At 40.9% G+C, this 18,252-nt stretch overlaps 1 protein-coding gene across 2 annotated transcripts in view; it reads right to left on the reverse strand.

The window, feature by feature from the left end:
* Positions 1-1,244: 1,244 nt before the first annotated feature.
* Positions 1,245-18,252, reverse strand: part of LOC134631274 (tyrosine-protein kinase CSK) — a 51,912-nt gene continuing 34,904 nt past the window's right edge. For both annotated transcript variants that reach the window (XM_063479457.1, XM_063479465.1), the window contains 11 exons: positions 15,642-15,755; positions 14,781-14,893; positions 11,195-11,414; positions 6,381-6,474; positions 5,809-5,874; positions 5,604-5,703; positions 5,318-5,408; positions 4,709-4,782; positions 4,050-4,245; positions 3,007-3,093; positions 1,245-2,709 (listed from right to left, as the gene is read on the reverse strand). In XM_063479457.1, the coding sequence (XP_063335527.1) occupies positions 2,527-2,709; positions 3,007-3,093; positions 4,050-4,245; positions 4,709-4,782; positions 5,318-5,408; positions 5,604-5,703; positions 5,809-5,874; positions 6,381-6,474; positions 11,195-11,414; positions 14,781-14,893; positions 15,642-15,755 (1,338 nt within the window). In that variant the 3' untranslated portion in view covers positions 1,245-2,526. The remainder of the gene's footprint in view (positions 2,710-3,006; positions 3,094-4,049; positions 4,246-4,708; positions 4,783-5,317; positions 5,409-5,603; positions 5,704-5,808; positions 5,875-6,380; positions 6,475-11,194; positions 11,415-14,780; positions 14,894-15,641; positions 15,756-18,252) is intronic.

Below are 18,252 nucleotides of genomic sequence, written 5' to 3' on the forward strand. Positions count from 1 at the left end.
GGCCCATCTTGTGCAGCCATGGCAGGATGGTAAATTGGAGCTGGCGCGATGAGCCCTGACAGCAGCACAGTCTTGGCCACGAGCACAAACTGCCGTGCTTACGTAACCATCCTATTGTTACCGCCCTGTCACTGCCATTAAAATTCATAGGATTCACATGAAAATATGACCCAAACAACTGTCTGCTGCTGCAGCAGAAGATTGAGAAGCAGGCGGAAAGATGAGATTCAAATGAGCTAAAAGTGAAAGCACCACACAGATGGCCAGTCCACTGAACTCTTGGTCCCGTTTCAGCCTATAAGTCACTGTATTGGGGACAACTGGGTCCTCTCCAAAGAGCAGAGGAGGCACAGTGAAGGCAGCACTGGGAACAACTCAGCTGACACTCCTTCACACCTTGATGACAAACCCCATCTGTTTGTAGCAGTACTATCAAAGAATGATCACATGAGGATTATTTATAGCTGCAGATGTAAAACACTCCTCTAGATCATTCAGTCGTTTTGCTTTCTGATCTGCATCACAAAAAAGTTAAAGAGTTGAACGGTTATATCAAAGAACTCTTTTCTATTGTTGTGTTTTGATATTATTCCTTTTACAAGGGAAAATAAGCATTTTTCATCCTGTTAGACATCTTTAACCCTTCACATTTACTTTGCAACTCACTGAAGGGCATTGCAATGCAGAAAGCCGAGTGTGGATTTAAATGTCTCTTTAATTGGGATCAAGGGATTTCCTCATTATCGGCAGAGACAAAAGGAAAATGGCAAAACAGCAACCAAAAGTAATTTAAATATAGATTCACACAGCTCATAGTCCCTGGAGAATAAACCACGAAAGTTGAGAAAACGAAAACAGGATTTAGTAATATTTCTATAACCTCCATTACCACTAAGGACTGTGATCATGATGTGGAAACCCCCCCTTGTTTTTTTAGAGCCATTAATAGCGCAGTGCCCATGTGGCTTTATTGTACCAGGATGTAAACATGTTAATTTTGTCTGGTGGAATTTACTTTGGAGCCAGCCTCTAGTGGCCAACAGAGGAATTGCAGGTTTTTTTGGGCATTTTAACATTTGCTTTATTTTCAACCCTGAAATTTGGCGCTTGTCAAATCCAAAAACCACACATTCATGGAGGTGGGGAGGTGCTTGTACAGTAAGACAGCACTCCTCCTGCTAAAATATGCTCTCTCTCTCTCTCACACACACACTTAGATATAATTATGCAGGTGTTTCACACTGTTCAGATGGAATGATTTATTCATAATTATGATAGCATAATAAAACAATGAACATTGAAAGCACTGACAGTTGAACCCAAGGCCTCTCACACACAGCATGCACCACCCCGACCCTAGCATTCACAGAGACACTGAACATCCCTAACGGCAAGTTGCTCCTGGCTTCTGAAAATCGTCCTTTTTTAACTCTGTCCAAGTCAGTTTTTCCTTGTTCTTTTTTTTTAATCCTTTAAATATATTTTGATATAAAAACAAGCCCACGTATGATGAATCAACCATGTTTGTGAACTGCCTCTCCCCCTTCTTCTCCTGTTATTGCCCTGCCACCCAACCACCCACCTACCGCTCCTCTGGGCGGTCTTTAAGGAAGGATGAACATGACACTGGCCCCCCCAAGTCTCCTCACTTCCTATTCTCGTGCTCTTCATGGACGCTTGGATTAACAAAACAAAAACCAAAAAAAAAAAAGTCTGATGTAAAGATGGTGGAGGTGAAGGAGATGCCACTTAAAAAAACAAAACAGTTTAATAACCTCTGGAACAAAGAAAGCAATAAAAAAGATTTTGTTTAAAAAATAAAAATTGAAACCATAACAGTCCAATCAAAAGAAGTGTTAGAGGGAAGTCTGGAGCTCTGTAGACTGGAGGCACTTTGGCACAGAGCGAAGGCCCCACACCTGACAACAAGGCCGAAGGAAAGCAAGGAGGGATGCAAGGAAGGAATGACAGAGTTGGGCTGAAAGGCATGCAAAGCCACATGGTGATATGAGAATTTGGGAATGATCGAGTGGGGTGGACTGGAGAAGAAAAGAGCACCTGACAAACGTGGAGGAAAAGGCCAGCCTCCCCTCCAGTTAATGCCATGTTCAGGAGAGGAGGAGGAGGGGAGGAAATACAAAGAAAGAAAAGGGAACTTTCACATAGAAGAAGAAGAGCAATTTGGACCAAGTGACAAAGAGAAGGGAGAGTGAGTGAGCAGTGGCAGGTGTAGGAGGAGGAAAGAGGAGCGGCCCATCGAGAGAAGAGGAAATTGTCTGGCAAAAGCTATACAACACGAACAGGAAAACAGTCCTAGTGTGAAAGCAGAGGACGGCTGGTGGACGGTGGAGGTCGGGGGAGGGGGCACAGCGTAGCAGTCTCACAGGTCAAGAGGCTTGGCAGGCAGGAGGAAAGTGCTGTGGTCCCGCTTCTCCTTCTCCTGCTCCTCCTCCCACTTTACAGCTGTGCTGGGCTGCATCTCGCCCCCGTCCTCTTCCCCCGGTACCCCCCACAAGCGCCTCCTCTTCACAGGTAGAGCTCCTTGGCTCTGATATGCTGCAGCTTCTCCCTCAGCATGCGGAAGGAGGGCCGCATCACGGGATCCAAGGTCCAGCACTGCTTCATCAGGTCGTACACCACGGCGGGGCAGCCGTCTGGGGCGTCCATCTTGTACCCTTTCTCTACCCGAGGCACCACTTCTTTCAACGGCTGAAGGACACAGACAAAGAAATGCTGACATTAGCTCAACATTTTGATCAGTCAAACTGTAATATTCCAGGGAAAGGTTATTCTACATAACAAGAATAACTGAAAATGCGAACGTATCAACCGGTGACACATCACCCGCTTCAGTTGTTTCATGGCATAAATGAGGCCAACACAGAGAACCAGCAGTTACACTGATCTTGCACAAAAATAAATAACTGGTTCAGGCAATAAAGCCTGCCATCTGCTGGTGTATGTCAGACGTCAGCGAGCCACAGAAAATCCCATAAAGGTACTTACAATTCTAGGATAAGGCACACGCCCAAAGGAGTAGATCTCCCACAGTAGGATCCCATAACTCCAAACGTCTGACTTAGTGGAAAACCTCTGTTGGATTAAGAGAGAAGCCGAAATTCATACATTATACATAAAAGCATTCAGAAAGCAGATCAGGCTTGTGCCTCCCTCCAGACCAACAAAACCAGGTCGTACAGTACATACACCCCCACAGTGGATTTTAAACCAAACAATCAAGATGTGACTGAAGTGCACACTTTCAACTTTAATTCGAGGGGTTTAACAAAAGGACTGCTTAAACTTAAGGAATTGCTGCCATTTTTATAGACAGTCCATCATTTTCATTTTAAATATAAAGATTTCCACTCTATAACTGTCCATTTCCACTGCACTGCTGCCACGGCCATTATATTTTGGTCTGCTGCCTTGACCCTCGCATATAACACCGTCTGTGTTTAATTTAACCAACATTAAGATGTTGGCATCAAATTCAGAAACACATTTCTCATTTTCTACATTTTCAGTTAAACTTAGGCCTTAATTCATTAACATTTCAGTGAATTTGTTTACACAGTGTCCTAACTTTGTTGGAAATAGAGCTGAATAATTCCTTTTCCCCCCCCCATATTTGCAGCTTGTTCATCAGTCATACACTCTTTGCTGTCAGGCTCTGGGTGCCCAGAGTTACTTTATCTGGGCAGAAATTCTGGGCAGCTTGACAGATGATTCGATTAAGATGTTGAGAAAACCTTTGGGCTTGCTTTTACTCTCCGGCAGGAAAACCGTTTATAAGCCACTAAACACCACTCTTTGTTAAACTGGGCTCTTTAAAAACTTTTAGGGCAGACAAACACACTACTAATGGACTTGCTAGACCCGGGATCAAGATTATACCACTATTTAAAAGACTGTCTTGGACTGGCACTCTCATTCAAATAAACTGATATCCTGCAGCCTCCCCTTTTTAACCCATTTTAAATAAACCGCCCTTATTCAGATCAATTAAGAGTCGAGTCAGCAACATCAACCCGGTCTCATTCCATCACCTTCTCTCTTAGTGCTTCTGGGGATGTCCATTTGACGGGCAGCTTGGCAGTGTCCTGTATGGAGGATGCCTCCTTGGTGAGGCCGAAGTCGCTGACCTTGGCGATGTTATCGTCAGAAACCAGCACATTGCGAGCCGCCAGGTCTCTGTGGACGAAGTTATTGGCCTCCAGGTACTCCATAGCTTCACACACGTCACTGCCACGAAAGAGGATTAGTGAGAACTAACTAATATAGGGCAATAGGTGGTTGAGGATTTTACTTTTATCATCTGCCCTTGTCAGGAAAATTAGCTTGGCTAGAGGGAAAACTAAGCCATTATGATTTTCAATTTAGTTTCAGATGTAAATGCTCCAAAATGTTTTTTCACTACTGTAAGTTATTTCAAAACTTACAAGGCTGGCACAGAAAAATGAAACCTGAGCTGATTAATTTGAGACAAACATATAATAATGGTCATCTGAAAGCTTACACTCATTCTTTGTGCTGATCACAATGGACTTAACTTGCTTTAGATAACAATGTTAGCTAGATAATTATTAAATTAAAATAAATAAGGATTTATGAGTTGCAGCAATCAACGTTTCAGATCCCGAAAAGAGCAGTTTAAAAATGTTCCTTTTTAAATAATTTTTTAAATAATTGCTTGAAAGAGACTCACAGTGAGAACTTGAGTAAGCAGTCTCCACCGAGAACAGTCCGCCCTCGAGAGCGCAGGTAGTCCACTAGGCTGCCCTGTGGTGCAGTTTGGATTATTAACACAATGCTTACATTCAAGAAAGTCTCACAGAAAACTGTGTAGGTACATTTTTTAGCATGAATAGTCTGAGTAAAAACCAAATCCATGACCCCGTGCGAAAAAAGAAAACATGTCAAAGTATTTTTTTTTTAATAAGGGGAAACATTTGTTTCATCTGTACAATAACAAGTGTTTTAAAAATCCATTTGCTGTTTTACATGGGGTCACAGTCGTCATCATTTCTTGGCTTAGAAGCAAATGCCTCCTCTAGTGCACAGCCTGTAACCCCCTGTGCAGATGAAACAAACAAGATATAAATCTTTTTGTAACCGCTGAATGGGGTCAGGTCAGGTGTTTTTCAGCGTCTCCTGTCTTTATGCCAAGCAAGGCTAACAACTGTTTCATTAGTGTGGTTTTGACTGTGTTTTATTCTCTTAAAGTGCTGAACTAGCCTTTAAATCGCAGACGGTTAATGCGAGCATGTACCATTTCCAGTTTTAGAACTTGTCATAAAAGAGCACTTGGGCTGACCTTAGCCATGTATTCTGTGACGATGTAGAGACTGCCCCTCTCCTCCACGATTACCCCTAGCAACTGCACCAGGTTGTTGTGCCTCAGTTGCCTGTCGAAACACAGAAACAGTGGGGAAAAAAATATGCGGTAAGCATGCAGTAAAATATTTTTAACAATCATGGTCAACTTCTACCCACAAAAATGACAGAGGATGACCTAATATTTGATGAAGAAACATGTCTGCAGACAGAAACATCTTTTATAGGTGGTGTGAACTACAAAAAGCAATAGCTGTGGATCTTACGTCATGACAGAAGCCTCAGCGATGAAAGCCTGTGCTGTAGCATCATTTTTGATGCACTTGACCGCCACCTTGGTCCCTCTGTAGTCTCCTACCATCACATCTGACAAGGACACAGAGGGGAAAAGTTTTAGTACATTCTCCAAGGTGACCTTGGCCTGATGTGAGAAATGAAAATGAAATAATCCTGGTTAAATTAGCTTCTTACCCCCAAACTCCCCTTTGCCAATGGTCTGGAGGAGTTTCAACTCTTTTCTGTTCAATGCCCAGCCACCTGCCAAAAGAGGACATTAATGACATTCTGTAATCATAATGTAAGTAATAATATTATTCCAAAAAGGCGTTATGAAAAAAATCCTCTTACAGCACGTTCATGACTTTGCAGTTACAGCAGCTATTTTCTTGTTAAAATAACTTTGACAATGATGTATATCCTTTAAGCAGGAGAATTAATCTTTGCATTTCTCTAGTGTAAGAATTAGCCGGGTCAGATGGGTACGTGAGGGTAAATAAAGACAGACAGAGCTGGAGATTGACCTTGAGAGCCGGTGAAGCCCAGCAGTCGTTCCCAGCCACACAAAGATTAACCACCCTCTGTTGATTAATGCTATTAAAGCTCGTAGGAGACGCAGGATTTCTCTGTACACTGTGTGTGTGTGTTCATGCATCTGATACTGTGAGGTTAATGTGGCATATAAAGACAAGCATAACAAAGTGTCCCTGTGTGTATTGGTGCCAGTGTCCCTGTAGGGTTGTGTAATGAGCTCTGTGTGCTCTTACTCCTAGAGAATTCGTCTTGCGCTGCCACTGTTCCCTCCATCAACTTGGGTTTAATCAGTCTGGTACAAAGGCCATCAGCGTCTTTGGTGTAGTGCTGGAGAGAGAAAGTTTGAGAATTAAATACAATCTCCATGCATAAAGAAAAAAAAAGTATGTATGCTTCAAGTGTTAAAAGTTACAAAGAAAATCCTCTCTCAAAAGGTTTTCCCTGAATTTAGGTCAGCAGTATATACTGTACTGTGCCACTGTACCTAGCTGAATGATCGGATACGGATGTTCTTGGATTACTTCCTACTGTTGAGTCTATATACAAGCTTTTGATATGCAAAACAAAAGCGAGGCTGATGTTCGGGGCCACCCTCTGCAGAAAAATGTGACGGTAGCGATGAAAAGAAGATTCAAGCTGTGTTGTCAGATTTTATGAGAGGAGGCTCCATCCACCAAATAGATACAGCATGACAGGTTTACCTTTTATCAACATGCATCTTTGTTAAAGACGAGGAGGCTCGTCTTGAGGGACGACAGAATCCCGGCCTTATTTCCATATAAAAGATGGAATAAAACAGGAGCAGCAAAGTTGGGAGGATTTACAGCAGAGTACAAAGCTAGAAAACACAGTAAGGTGTTCGCCTGAAGTTTAAGGGCTGCTTCTACTGCTCTGTAAAATTTAACTCCAGCTCCAGTCAGAAGTACTCTATTAAAGCAGTGTGTGTTTCTAATCAGCTCCAGTTACAAAAGACATGAGTACTTTTTCAGATTTGCCTTTTTTCCAGCTCTAAAACAAACCAAAAAACCCCAGCAGAATAAAGTTTTATTACTTTAAAAGCTCTATTTTTTTTCTTTAAATTCGTGTAGTTAAAGAGACAGCTGATCCACTATGTCTAAACTTACTAAAGGTCTTTTATGTGTCTTTCACTGCATTTCCATTTGAAATGATTCCTACTCATGTTACACAGAGACTCATCCACTGTGTAAAACATTTTAGCTTCCTTCCCTTTAAGACAGATTTCTTTTGATTGGCTGTCCTTTGGTAAAGTTTGTGGGTGGGTCTCCTATGCTCACAGCCTGAGTTGCGTGTCTGAGATGACCAAATTATGGATATCAGCCCTTACTGACATCATGCAGACCCATTAGTAGACTTGTTTGTTACTGGAAACTTTGAACATGTTTTATATAATATGAGCATCCACCATTGTAAAACAAAATAAGAAAAAGCATAAGGTGTAGTCTCTTTAAGCTACTTCAGATGTGGACAGATCAAGGGACAACAATACGGAGGGCAAGTCACTTATAAAATTACATCCCCTGCAGCTCTGGCTACTATATAAAATGCTTAAATAATCAATACACTACAGAAAAGTAACTATCAACAGAAGTCAGTTAAAAAACAAACAAACAAAAAACACAAAGAAATAAAAATCTACACTTTAAAGTCAGACACACTGTGATGAAAAGATCACACTTGGGAAATGTTTAAACCTCTGCTGGACACTGTCAGTATTAGTGTCGCCCTGAACTACAGCTGACAAAAGTTGTAGAATTTCTCCCCAGCTGAAAGGTGAGGTTCCTGGGGAGCATTTACTGTGGGAACAAAGAGGAGGGTGAGAGGGCTGGTGCATTTGCACCAAGCTGACAATACAGGGATGACTCGTCTACCTACAGAGAGCTCTGCTGTCAGACGGAGGCAGCGTGCAAAGTATGTGGTACAACCGGTCTTTGGGCCACTCTGGCATGTACTGTTGTTGGTCTGTCTGCCAGCCACGGAGAAGAGTGAGGTTATAACATATAAACAGCTGAAGTGACAATGACAGTGACAAGTGTCCACTGCAGCTGCTGTCTGTACTTTTTATACTGTATTTCTGATCTTTTAAGATTTTTTTTTCCACAATCCTCTCATTTGAGATGAACTCTTCTGTCACTCCCTTCCCTATTCTGGCCCACTTGTCAACCAATCGCCTTTCAGCAGACGCATACATCATCTGCTTCCAGCGATGTGCAGATAAGTTTTGGAAGACTGCATGGCAGCAGACCTGACATGGGTGAAAACGTCTCTCTGCTGTCTGTCCAAATGGAAACGTGTATGCAGACAGACACATTTGTGGGACCATATTACACTTTATAGTTCATCCTTATAAAGACAACAAAATAATCTAATCCCAGTCTATATCTGGCTATCAATTAAGTTAGTATTACAAAGGCAAGGACCCTGTTTATCACGGCAAGTAAAGAAATAAAGACCATCTGCTTTGAATTGCAAAGACAAAAAAAAGAAAGAAGTAATCATGTGAAAATAAATCAGTGCCTCCTTAAGTGATAGCAGAAGTTACATAAATCATGAAACCTCTTTGTGACCACTGTTACACAACTGTGGACTGATGTGATGACTATAGACTGTAAGATACGATTATAACCACCAGGGGGCAGCATGGTGAAGGAAGGCTGAAGACAAATTAACTGCACATGTAAAATAGCCACAGTTATATACACAAATGATGCATTTAGATTATATTCAGCATTCATCAGGTCATTATTTATCATTTCTGAAGCGTTGCCTATATGATCTTGAAAAAGACAGCCCTGAAAGGACCTTAATTAGCATTGCTTATGTAACACATAATCACTGAAATGCAATCTTAGAATGCATGAAAATGTGTTTTTAGAGCACAAGTGGCTAAATCACAATCCTCCCATGTGTAATTAGCAGAGAAAGGTGTGATCACAGAGTTGAAACAGCCAGTGAGCACCCTAACAGACAATACTTTGACTGTGCAATTACACCCCTAAAAATACCATATGGAGCGAGCTTTGCTTTTGTTTTTGTTTTGTTTTGATATTTTTAAAAACCACATGCATCAGAGGATGCACTGACTGAAGACAGAGGTCTGCCAGCATTTGATGTGTAGGTCTACATGAAGAATAACAACAGAACAGAGGAACACCGAGCAAGACGGAAAAACACACAAGAATGTAAGGAATTCTATCATGGGCAATTATAGAGAAAGAAGACACAAGGGAATGCAGACAGGCTACAGAATAAAGATGTAGAGAGATACCAAAAGAAAGAAACATAGCGGGGTAAAGCAGGGAGACGGAGACAGTGGAGGGCGAAAGGAAGATACTGGGATGAGAGGAGGAGGACAGAAAGCAATATGCCAGGTATCCACCAGGGAACACAAAGAGAGAAAGAAAGGAGGAGGGAGGGAGGTGGAGAAAGGAAGTAGAGGCTGAACCGAGCCCGGAGGGTGTGTGTGTGTGTTGGAGAGAGAGAGAGAGAGATTGTGGGTGGTTGATAACAAGAATGCGCTGGGGATGTAGATGGTCTCGTTGCCAGCTGGCACATTCCTGCCTGTCCACTTCCAACGCCCCGCAAGGCAAAAAAGATGAGGCCCAATTAAAAGTGTGATAGCCGCCAATCCAGCTCTTCTCTTTATCTAAGAGGATGAAAGGCCTTTATCTCGCTCCCTCTCCGTTTCTGTCATCATGTCTCCCCATCTTCCCCTTTCCACACTCCGTCCTTCCTCTGAACCAGCTTACCGAGAGCAGTCAGGGAGTGAGAGGATCAGACAGCTTTTTGAAGGATACGTACTTGAGTCAGAGTTTTGGGAGAAGTCCACAGAGATATTCAGCGTGTGTGTCCTTTACAGACTTATGTAATCAAACTGCTGCATCATTTATCACCGTATAACTACCATAACTTATTTCTATTAGCTGTCGTGCCATGAAGTTTAGAAGATGGATTCCAATTGTTTATTCCTAATAAAAAAACAACAACTTTTTTGTTGATTCAAACAGGTTTACATTTTCCTTTTTACCAAACAAAAAAAAAAAAAAATCAATAACCAAAGACTGCAGGTGTAATGTAAGATAATCAGCTTTTAATGCAACTGACTGACTGTCACAAATGCTAGGGGAATGTGATGGGATCATTGTGTAACCTAATGGACAATGAGATACAATATTTAACTGTAGAAAATAAGTGATATAAGGGGCTTTTAGCTCTGTAATAGACTAGAAACAGGTCTCTCGTACAGTGTTAACTGTGTTAAGATCTAAAACACCTTTGATAGACAGACGAAGCATATCTGAGGGGATAAACAGTTGGCCTGAAACAAACAGAAATATAAATTCTCATAGGAATTATATAGCAACCTTTTAAGGGGAAAACAAAAAAACCAAAACAAGTAGGTTTGTTTTCCTGCTGTTCTTCAGTTTTACTGAAGAAACTCTGCTTGTTTCGGCTGCTCCCTTATTCACAAGGGGTCACCACAGCAGATGTAGCACATGTTTGATTTGGCAGATTTTTTCCACCAGATGACCTTCCTAACGCAACCCTCCCACAGGAGGAGATTTGGTTCTCCTCCTGGTTTCAAACTGGGATCTTTCATGTGTCAGGCACATGTGTTAGTTGCTAAACTATGGAGCCACCCTTTCTGAAGAAACCCTAAGATGGAATAAACTTTTTTACTGTAACAGTTATTTTAAGGATCGATACTTTAATTTGAGCTACCTACATAAAATTTAGCCTAACTCTCTGTGACTTTCAGGATAGAGGAAGTATGCACTGGAACATTAAAACAAGGTGACATTTAAAGTTTCATTTTCTTACAAATCGCTCTCTTTGACATTTAGTTAAATGCCTCAAGTCTTTCGGCTCTTAAAAACAAAAACCAGCTGGAAATGATGATGATGATGATGATGAGAAGGCATTCATCGTTTTTTACTGCCAAACTGAATGCCAGTAGTACTATTAAAGGTGTTCTGTCAACAAAAATTAGACTACAAATAACAGCTATATGTTCTCCATCATTCCTCACCTCCACCAGCTGCATGAGGTTCTCAAAATACTCCTCCTCGTCGATGGTGAGTTTGCCATTGTGGTAGATGATGCGGTAGTGCTCCACCTTGCCATCACAGCTGACACACAGGGTGTAATCTCCAGGATAGTTGGTGCTTTCCCTCACCAGGAATAAACCCGTCTCTGGAGGGTAGAGGAGCCGCTCGGCCTGCTCCCGAGTTATCTTCCCATGAAACCAGCTGGAGAGAGTGAAGAGAGGGGTGGAAATGAAGGACAAGTGGGGAGACAAAGAGGGAAGAGGGAGAGAGAGTATGTCAGACAAAAAGGACACACAGGATCGACTGGAAGTGTTTTATGGCGGCACACAGAGCGTTTATGTAACAAGGACGTTGTTTGATCTATGTGCAGAAACTCAACTTGTGCCATTTTTTAAGAACATATCTCCAAAGAGAGAGAGAAAAAAACACAACTAAATTTCAACCATACAGAGGTACCAAATTCCATGTATCATGGCCCACAGCCTTCCTCTGAAATGAGAAGTGAAAAACAAGAGGGGGGCAGTAATGGGAAGCCGACAGCAGCACTTCCACCCTGTTCAGCTTGAATGGTGCAGGGGCGAGGCTGTCTGATCTTGGGGAGTCAGTGAAAAAGTACCTGAACCCAAACAACAGGAAACATGGTGCTAAAACGCGCACACGCATGCATGCGCACACACACATACACAAAGCCTGGAGCAGAGTCGGAAACTGACATACAGGCACTGCAATAACAGGAAAATGCAAAAGCTGCTCAGACAAGGCGGGGAGCAGGATAAAACCAAGTCACCCATTCCCGACTGCGGTCAGAGAGACCAAGAGACGGATTGACCTTTCACCACCCGCTGTAGCGAAAAGGAGGGAGATCAAAAACCAACTCCACCTCCTGCTAAGCTAAAAAGCTGATCACAATTCTGTTGGTTGTGGCAACAAAGAAACGCTTGCTTCCTGATTTAGAAGCTAACTGTTACACAACGAGCATCAACCTCGCCATATGGCTTGATAGGAGGCATCTATATGCTACTGAAGGATGGATTAGACAGCAACATCACACACTTTGATCTACTCAACCACCATCTTTACAATCATCTTTTATAAAAACAGAATTTTTTCACACTGCTGTTGCTTTTCAATGATAATGCATCCTGTCGAGCTTAAATGGTAAACGGTTTTTAATCTTTGTTAAATACATTTCAGTTTCCTACAACAAAAGCTAACGCCCTATTTCAGTATTCTGAATTTCCTTCCATTCATAGCTATTGATCTGTGGTATTAAGCATAAACACACGGGGTTATCCCATGTACCCTGCTGATTTCTGCCACTATTTGTATGAAAGGTCACATTAGCCACCAAGAATTGCAAAGCACAAAGTCTCCTTATCGGCACTGGCTGGTCAATGGATGGTAATTAACAACTATGAATGATTTAGCCCACTTTCCTGTGGCTGCCTCTGTCACGCCCTCCTCCTCTTCAATCACTCCACTTGGTCTCCTCAGACAGCAGAGGCCCTTGTGGTAAAGCTGCTTAACATGGCTCGAGTTGATTAGATCAGAATAGGGAGCTTCTCCGATGGAGAGAAGCTCTTTAACTCCCAATAATCCGAGAGCAGGCGCCAAGAGTGGATGGCCCCAGTGACACAAAGCCCAGTGGTAGACACACACTTGCTGCTTTGTCTCCAGAAATTAACCGCAGTTTTCAGAAATGACATCATATTGAAATAAAAGTGAACAACATGTTCAGCACAACTTGGAAGGAATGAGTAGGACAGCACAGATGAATACGCCAGCTTTCTTTAGGGTGGTTTGGTTACATGGGGCAGATATCTGCCACATGAGGGCAGTAGATGGAGCAGAGTCAAGTAAAGGAGGCAAGCGCTGTATCTACAGCCGAGTATCAACCGATACGGGTGAACATTAAAGCAGAAAACCACAGATGAACCCTTATGTAACCCAGAAGAGAGGGAGAGGTCCTCTCCGAGACATTTGCTGATGATTCATAAAAAAATCCAGAAGTCCCTGCAGGACACAGAGAAACGACTTCTGATGACTTGAGTTTAAAAACACTGAACTATGCAGTGATCTCAAAGGCAGCAATTAGAGCAGAAGGTCAGGATGTGAAAGCATGCTGAATGTTTGGGAGTCAAAGAGTAGTGAGTTAGCTTCATAGCACCCTCTTCTTTCCTCCTTCCTTTTAGAAAAGCAACTCTGAGAAGGACATTTGGTTATGGCTGAAAACAAGTTTCATTAAATTCATTCTGAGCTACAGATTAATTACAGCTGTTCCCCACGTTAGCCTTTAATAATCAGTGTTGTTGTGTGCACACAAATCCCTTGTAGCTGCACAAGGCTCATTTTAAGTTACTGCACCATCGGGCCTCCTAATATCACACACAAAACATGCCTGAGCTGCTTGACACAGTAACCGAATTTAAAATGGTGTGAACAGACAGTATGAGGTGGCAAATAGAGAGGTCAACGCTTTCAGCAGCAGTTGATGAAGGGAGACAAAGAGGGTCAAAAGTCTATATAAATGTTTCCTGCCAACATGTTAAGAACATATCACTAAAAATAGTGTGAGCTACACAATGCTGACAAGATTGCATTTCACTTTCTATCTGCAGCTGACACCTTTATTGTGTTAATGATTTCCTTCTAGGAGCACGAGAAGAGTTCATTGTTGCTGCACGAGGTTTGAAAGGTACAAGGAAATAAATGAGTAGCTTATGTATATAACTGCTTACTGTCAAACTAGTATGAAAAGAAAATTAGATACTTCCAATACTGGAAACACTGAGAAACTGAAATAAAAATTGTACTTCATCTTTGACTTAATTAACTTAACTATGCCCATTACAAAAAACCACAACTTTGAGGTCCAACTTACCATTCTCTTCTTGCAATTCATGTACTTCCTACTGAAATTAAGAACTTTCTTCTGCTTTGCAAAGTTTAAAGACTTGTTTATTACCATCTCAAGAGTAAACACAAATGGTCTGGCAGCTCTCACAGCTTTCAACATCTTATTTTACTATTTTCCTGTCTCCTTTCATTTGCATATGCCTTTCGTTATGTTTTCCTCGTTTTGAATAGCTGCATTTTCAAAGAGCCCGAAATGTCACTCAAATCTAGTGCACAGCTGGCTGTAGCCTCTATGGGTGTCAGACACAGACAACAGAAGACAGGGAATTTTCATCTTTTGAAGTCAAGACTAATTTCTCCCTCTCACAGCAGGAGACAAAAGTGAATCGGGTTATAACAACGTGTTCATACATTTAAGGATGTCTGAGATACAAGACACAGACCATTAGTATTTTGATTATTGCTGTATTCTGTCGCAATCCTGGAGAACTTTGGCAGTTTCCTAAAATGTTATTTCAGAATGAAACAGTTCTGCAATCCTACAAAAAAATAAAAAAATAAATAAAAACAATAGTTACCCTGCTTTTAAAATGCATTTTATCCTCTTACACTGCATTAAAAAAATGTTTGTATGGTCTTAAAAATAAATGCAAAACACCACAAACACACAGACATGACAGTTTAACTGGGATTATCCATTCTAGTACTCACGGCATAAGACTGAGTTTCCCTCCTGACTTGACGCCTTCCCTTTTCTGGACATAGTTAGCTGGGATGGTGCCCTCTCTGCCCACCTGGTTCCTTGCTCTGTACCAGTTTGGATCCTGAAACAGTCGAACACACCACAACACAGCTGAAATACCATAACTAAGGCGGGGTACCATTTTTATACCAAGTCATTTTGTAGGTAAGGAACACTTCTGTACCTTAGAGATAACACAACACAGAAAGACACAGTGGAGAATAAAAGCCAAAATCCACTTCAGCCCCATCAGATATTTGTGGGCACAAGCTGTTGCATCAACAGAAACCAGCGAGTGCCTCTAGCTAAAAGGAAGCCCACCAACTGAAGCAATAAAGCTGTTTGATAGGATTAAGTTCACTGAAGCTTTTTAAAAGCTGATATACTTTTTTTTAATGTAGCTCTTTATTTATCTTGTACTATGCCATACAAATGAATGAACTAACTACTTTGTTAGGGACAAAACTTTTGGTTGTCTTGTCTTCCGACTTCAAGTACAAAAAACTAGGATTGTCTCATGAAATACTGCACAAAATACTGTTATAGGTACTGTTGCTGACATTTCAAGAATGAAAAAAAATCCATGTCCTTTTACATCTCTGCATACATCTGTGCATATTTTGTATCTGTATATTGTTTTTAACATAGAGAACATTTTACAAGTCCACTCATTGGTGAACAATCCAAAAAAACAACCCTATTAACTGTGAAAACCCATGAAGAAACAGAAACAGCTTAAACAGTAACTTATTCACTGAATAATAATTGCTAGGATGGCAGCTCTGTGGGTTTAGTTAGAACAACCATATTCAAGACACTTGTTTTCTTACCCTGGTGACTCCGATGATGGTCAGTACATCTCCTTTACAGAAGGGTAAGTCCTGTTCATTGGCAGTCTGAAAGTTATACTTGGCTACACACTCTGTGCCAGTCGACCATGGTACCTAGATTATAGAAAACACAGAGGAACCAACATTATCTAGAGGTGTAACTCATAAGGAGCTAAATGAAACAAATTACAGAACACAATAAAAGAGTTTAGAGGTGGAGAGGCAATTGGGGAGGGCGAGAACAAGTCCTAATCACAGTGTTATGAGACTATGATCCACTTATTAAAACCAAAGCCTGCCAGCATTACAGTCCTTATTCTGAATGTTTCTTTAGAGAGTTTACTCTTCTTCTTATGTTGTTTGTTTTCCCTTTACAAATCTTTCAGGACAGTGTTAAATCTGTTCAAATCCAATAAGGCCTCAACAAATAAAATCATAAGTAACACTTTTTGCAGTAGTTTCCTGGTGCAGTACAGGAAATATGAACATTAACGTAGCAAGTAATTTTCTTCCCCATGTTTAGAGAAACTGGAGCTTTCAAGGAAACTTGGGAGATTACTGTGCTAAACTCTGAGCCACTGTTCAGTCATTAAAAGAGTTTATTAATCTAAAATAAAAATTAAACATTAAATGTTGTGCATGAACAAAAGGTGTGGCATAGATAGTAAGCAATAATTTGTCTCGGCTGAGCTGTGTTCGATATTGCACACTTGAAAGGCAGAGATAATGCACCCCAAGGCAGTTATTTGAATCTTGGCAAAAATGTTAAGACTGCAACAACATATCAGATAGAAGCAGTAACTGTATAAAGCAGTAACTTTTTTTGTGTAATGGTAGTACCCTCCCCATGAATCACAGGCATAAAACCCTATATAACACCCAAGTGTCTAAAGCCAAAATGTGTTTCTGCTTTGATATCTGCTTTGACACTCATTTCGAGCTCCAAATTTGAATTCTTGGAATCAAAAGTAGCTTTGGATGATCAGTCCATGTTTACATTACACTGGGCCTCACTGCAGCCTTTCATATATAAAAATTATATATGAAAAATGAAAACAGATCTTCTCTAAATACTTTTCTCTTTTAGATTGCCAATTGACATCAGCTTGATAAACACTTTTACCATTAAAAAGCATTTAAATGTGTCATTTAAAGGAAATTTCACCATTTTAATTTAACTAGTGTTGAGATGGGAGTTGTTGACAGTTTCAAGCTACTGAAACAAGCATGCAGGACATTTAAATTCAAGAATCTCATTTCAAACTTGATATTTTTCATTTTCAGACATTTAGAGTTCAGTTACCACTCCATGCGTTAATTTTGTTTATGCTTGTAAAACAAAAAACGGATGAGGCAGATCTCCTTCCTAGATAACAAACAGTAGGTTTATTAAATCTGCTGACCTCAGCTTATTCCCAGCATAGCTCTGCCAAACCTGTACCTGCTTAGAGATAAAATAACCCTGGGAGAAAAAATAAACACCTATGTATGTGTGTACCCAAAACAATGTGCTTTCAGTGAGAATTATTGCCTGTTCACTCCACCGCAGTGACTTTGAACCTCAACTAAAGCTCTGCCATATAGTTGCACTCACTATCAATCTCGACTTGTCTAAAAGCCACAGCTGCAAGAAACACATATAAATGACAGAAAAGAAAGGAAAACAGAGCATTCAGCTCGCACTGTTAGATCAGCAAAGCGGTGTGATCACAATCATGCCTCAATAACGTGAAATGACAAAGCCAGAGAACAAAGCAGCAGGTGTGAGTGAGCGAGTAGGGCCCTTGAACAAGCTGCTTTATTTGCAGTGGAGGCTGTGAATGTGTCTATCGCAGTCAATAGAGCGTTACGAGTTTGATGGCTGCCGTGACACAGAAAAAAAAAAAAAAACATTGCATCTCCCATAGCCTTCATTTCCATGTGGTCACATCAAGAAAAGAACTTTATTAAACTGAGGCTCTGCTAGACTTAATGTGTCATTGGGGGAAATTTCCTTGCGGCTCTTAAGTAATTTAAGACATAGCCTCATGCAACACACGAAACAGCTGGGGAAGAAAACTACGGCTAAATTTAACACCAAGTTGCGTTCATATATTTTTAACAGCAGCATGTTTTCCTTGTGTTGTTTCCTAAGAGGGAAGCGCTTGAGAAGAGGATGTAGATCATCCACCTCGAATTCACCTCTTGGGCGATATACAAGTCAGTTTTGATGGTTTATTGTATTTGCTTACTCCAGCTCTACAGTCCCCACCCCCATCCTTACATTGTCAATCTTTACAGAGGACTTAAAATACATTTATACTTCTGCAAAGCTTTGAATTTTGATGCTTAAATATCTAGAATAATGAAACTATTATTAGCTACAACTTGGACTGATTGAGAAAATATTGCATAAATAAAGCATAATCAGACTGTTTCATCAGCTAGTTTTCATTCATCTGATGCAATTATATTTCACAAGATGGTTACATATTTAAAGCGTTAAGCAAAATGCAATTCTTAATCTTCCTAAATAAAATTCTACTATTTAAATATTGACAAGGAAAAGAGAAGTTAAAAAGTAGTTGTCAGTATAACTCAGATACGTGCAATTTGAACTTCCAGCTTTGTG

Source organism: Pelmatolapia mariae, linkage group LG1, assembly GCF_036321145.2.
Source record: "Pelmatolapia mariae isolate MD_Pm_ZW linkage group LG1, Pm_UMD_F_2, whole genome shotgun sequence".
In the NCBI taxonomy this organism is placed as follows: Eukaryota; Metazoa; Chordata; class Actinopteri; order Cichliformes; family Cichlidae; genus Pelmatolapia; species Pelmatolapia mariae.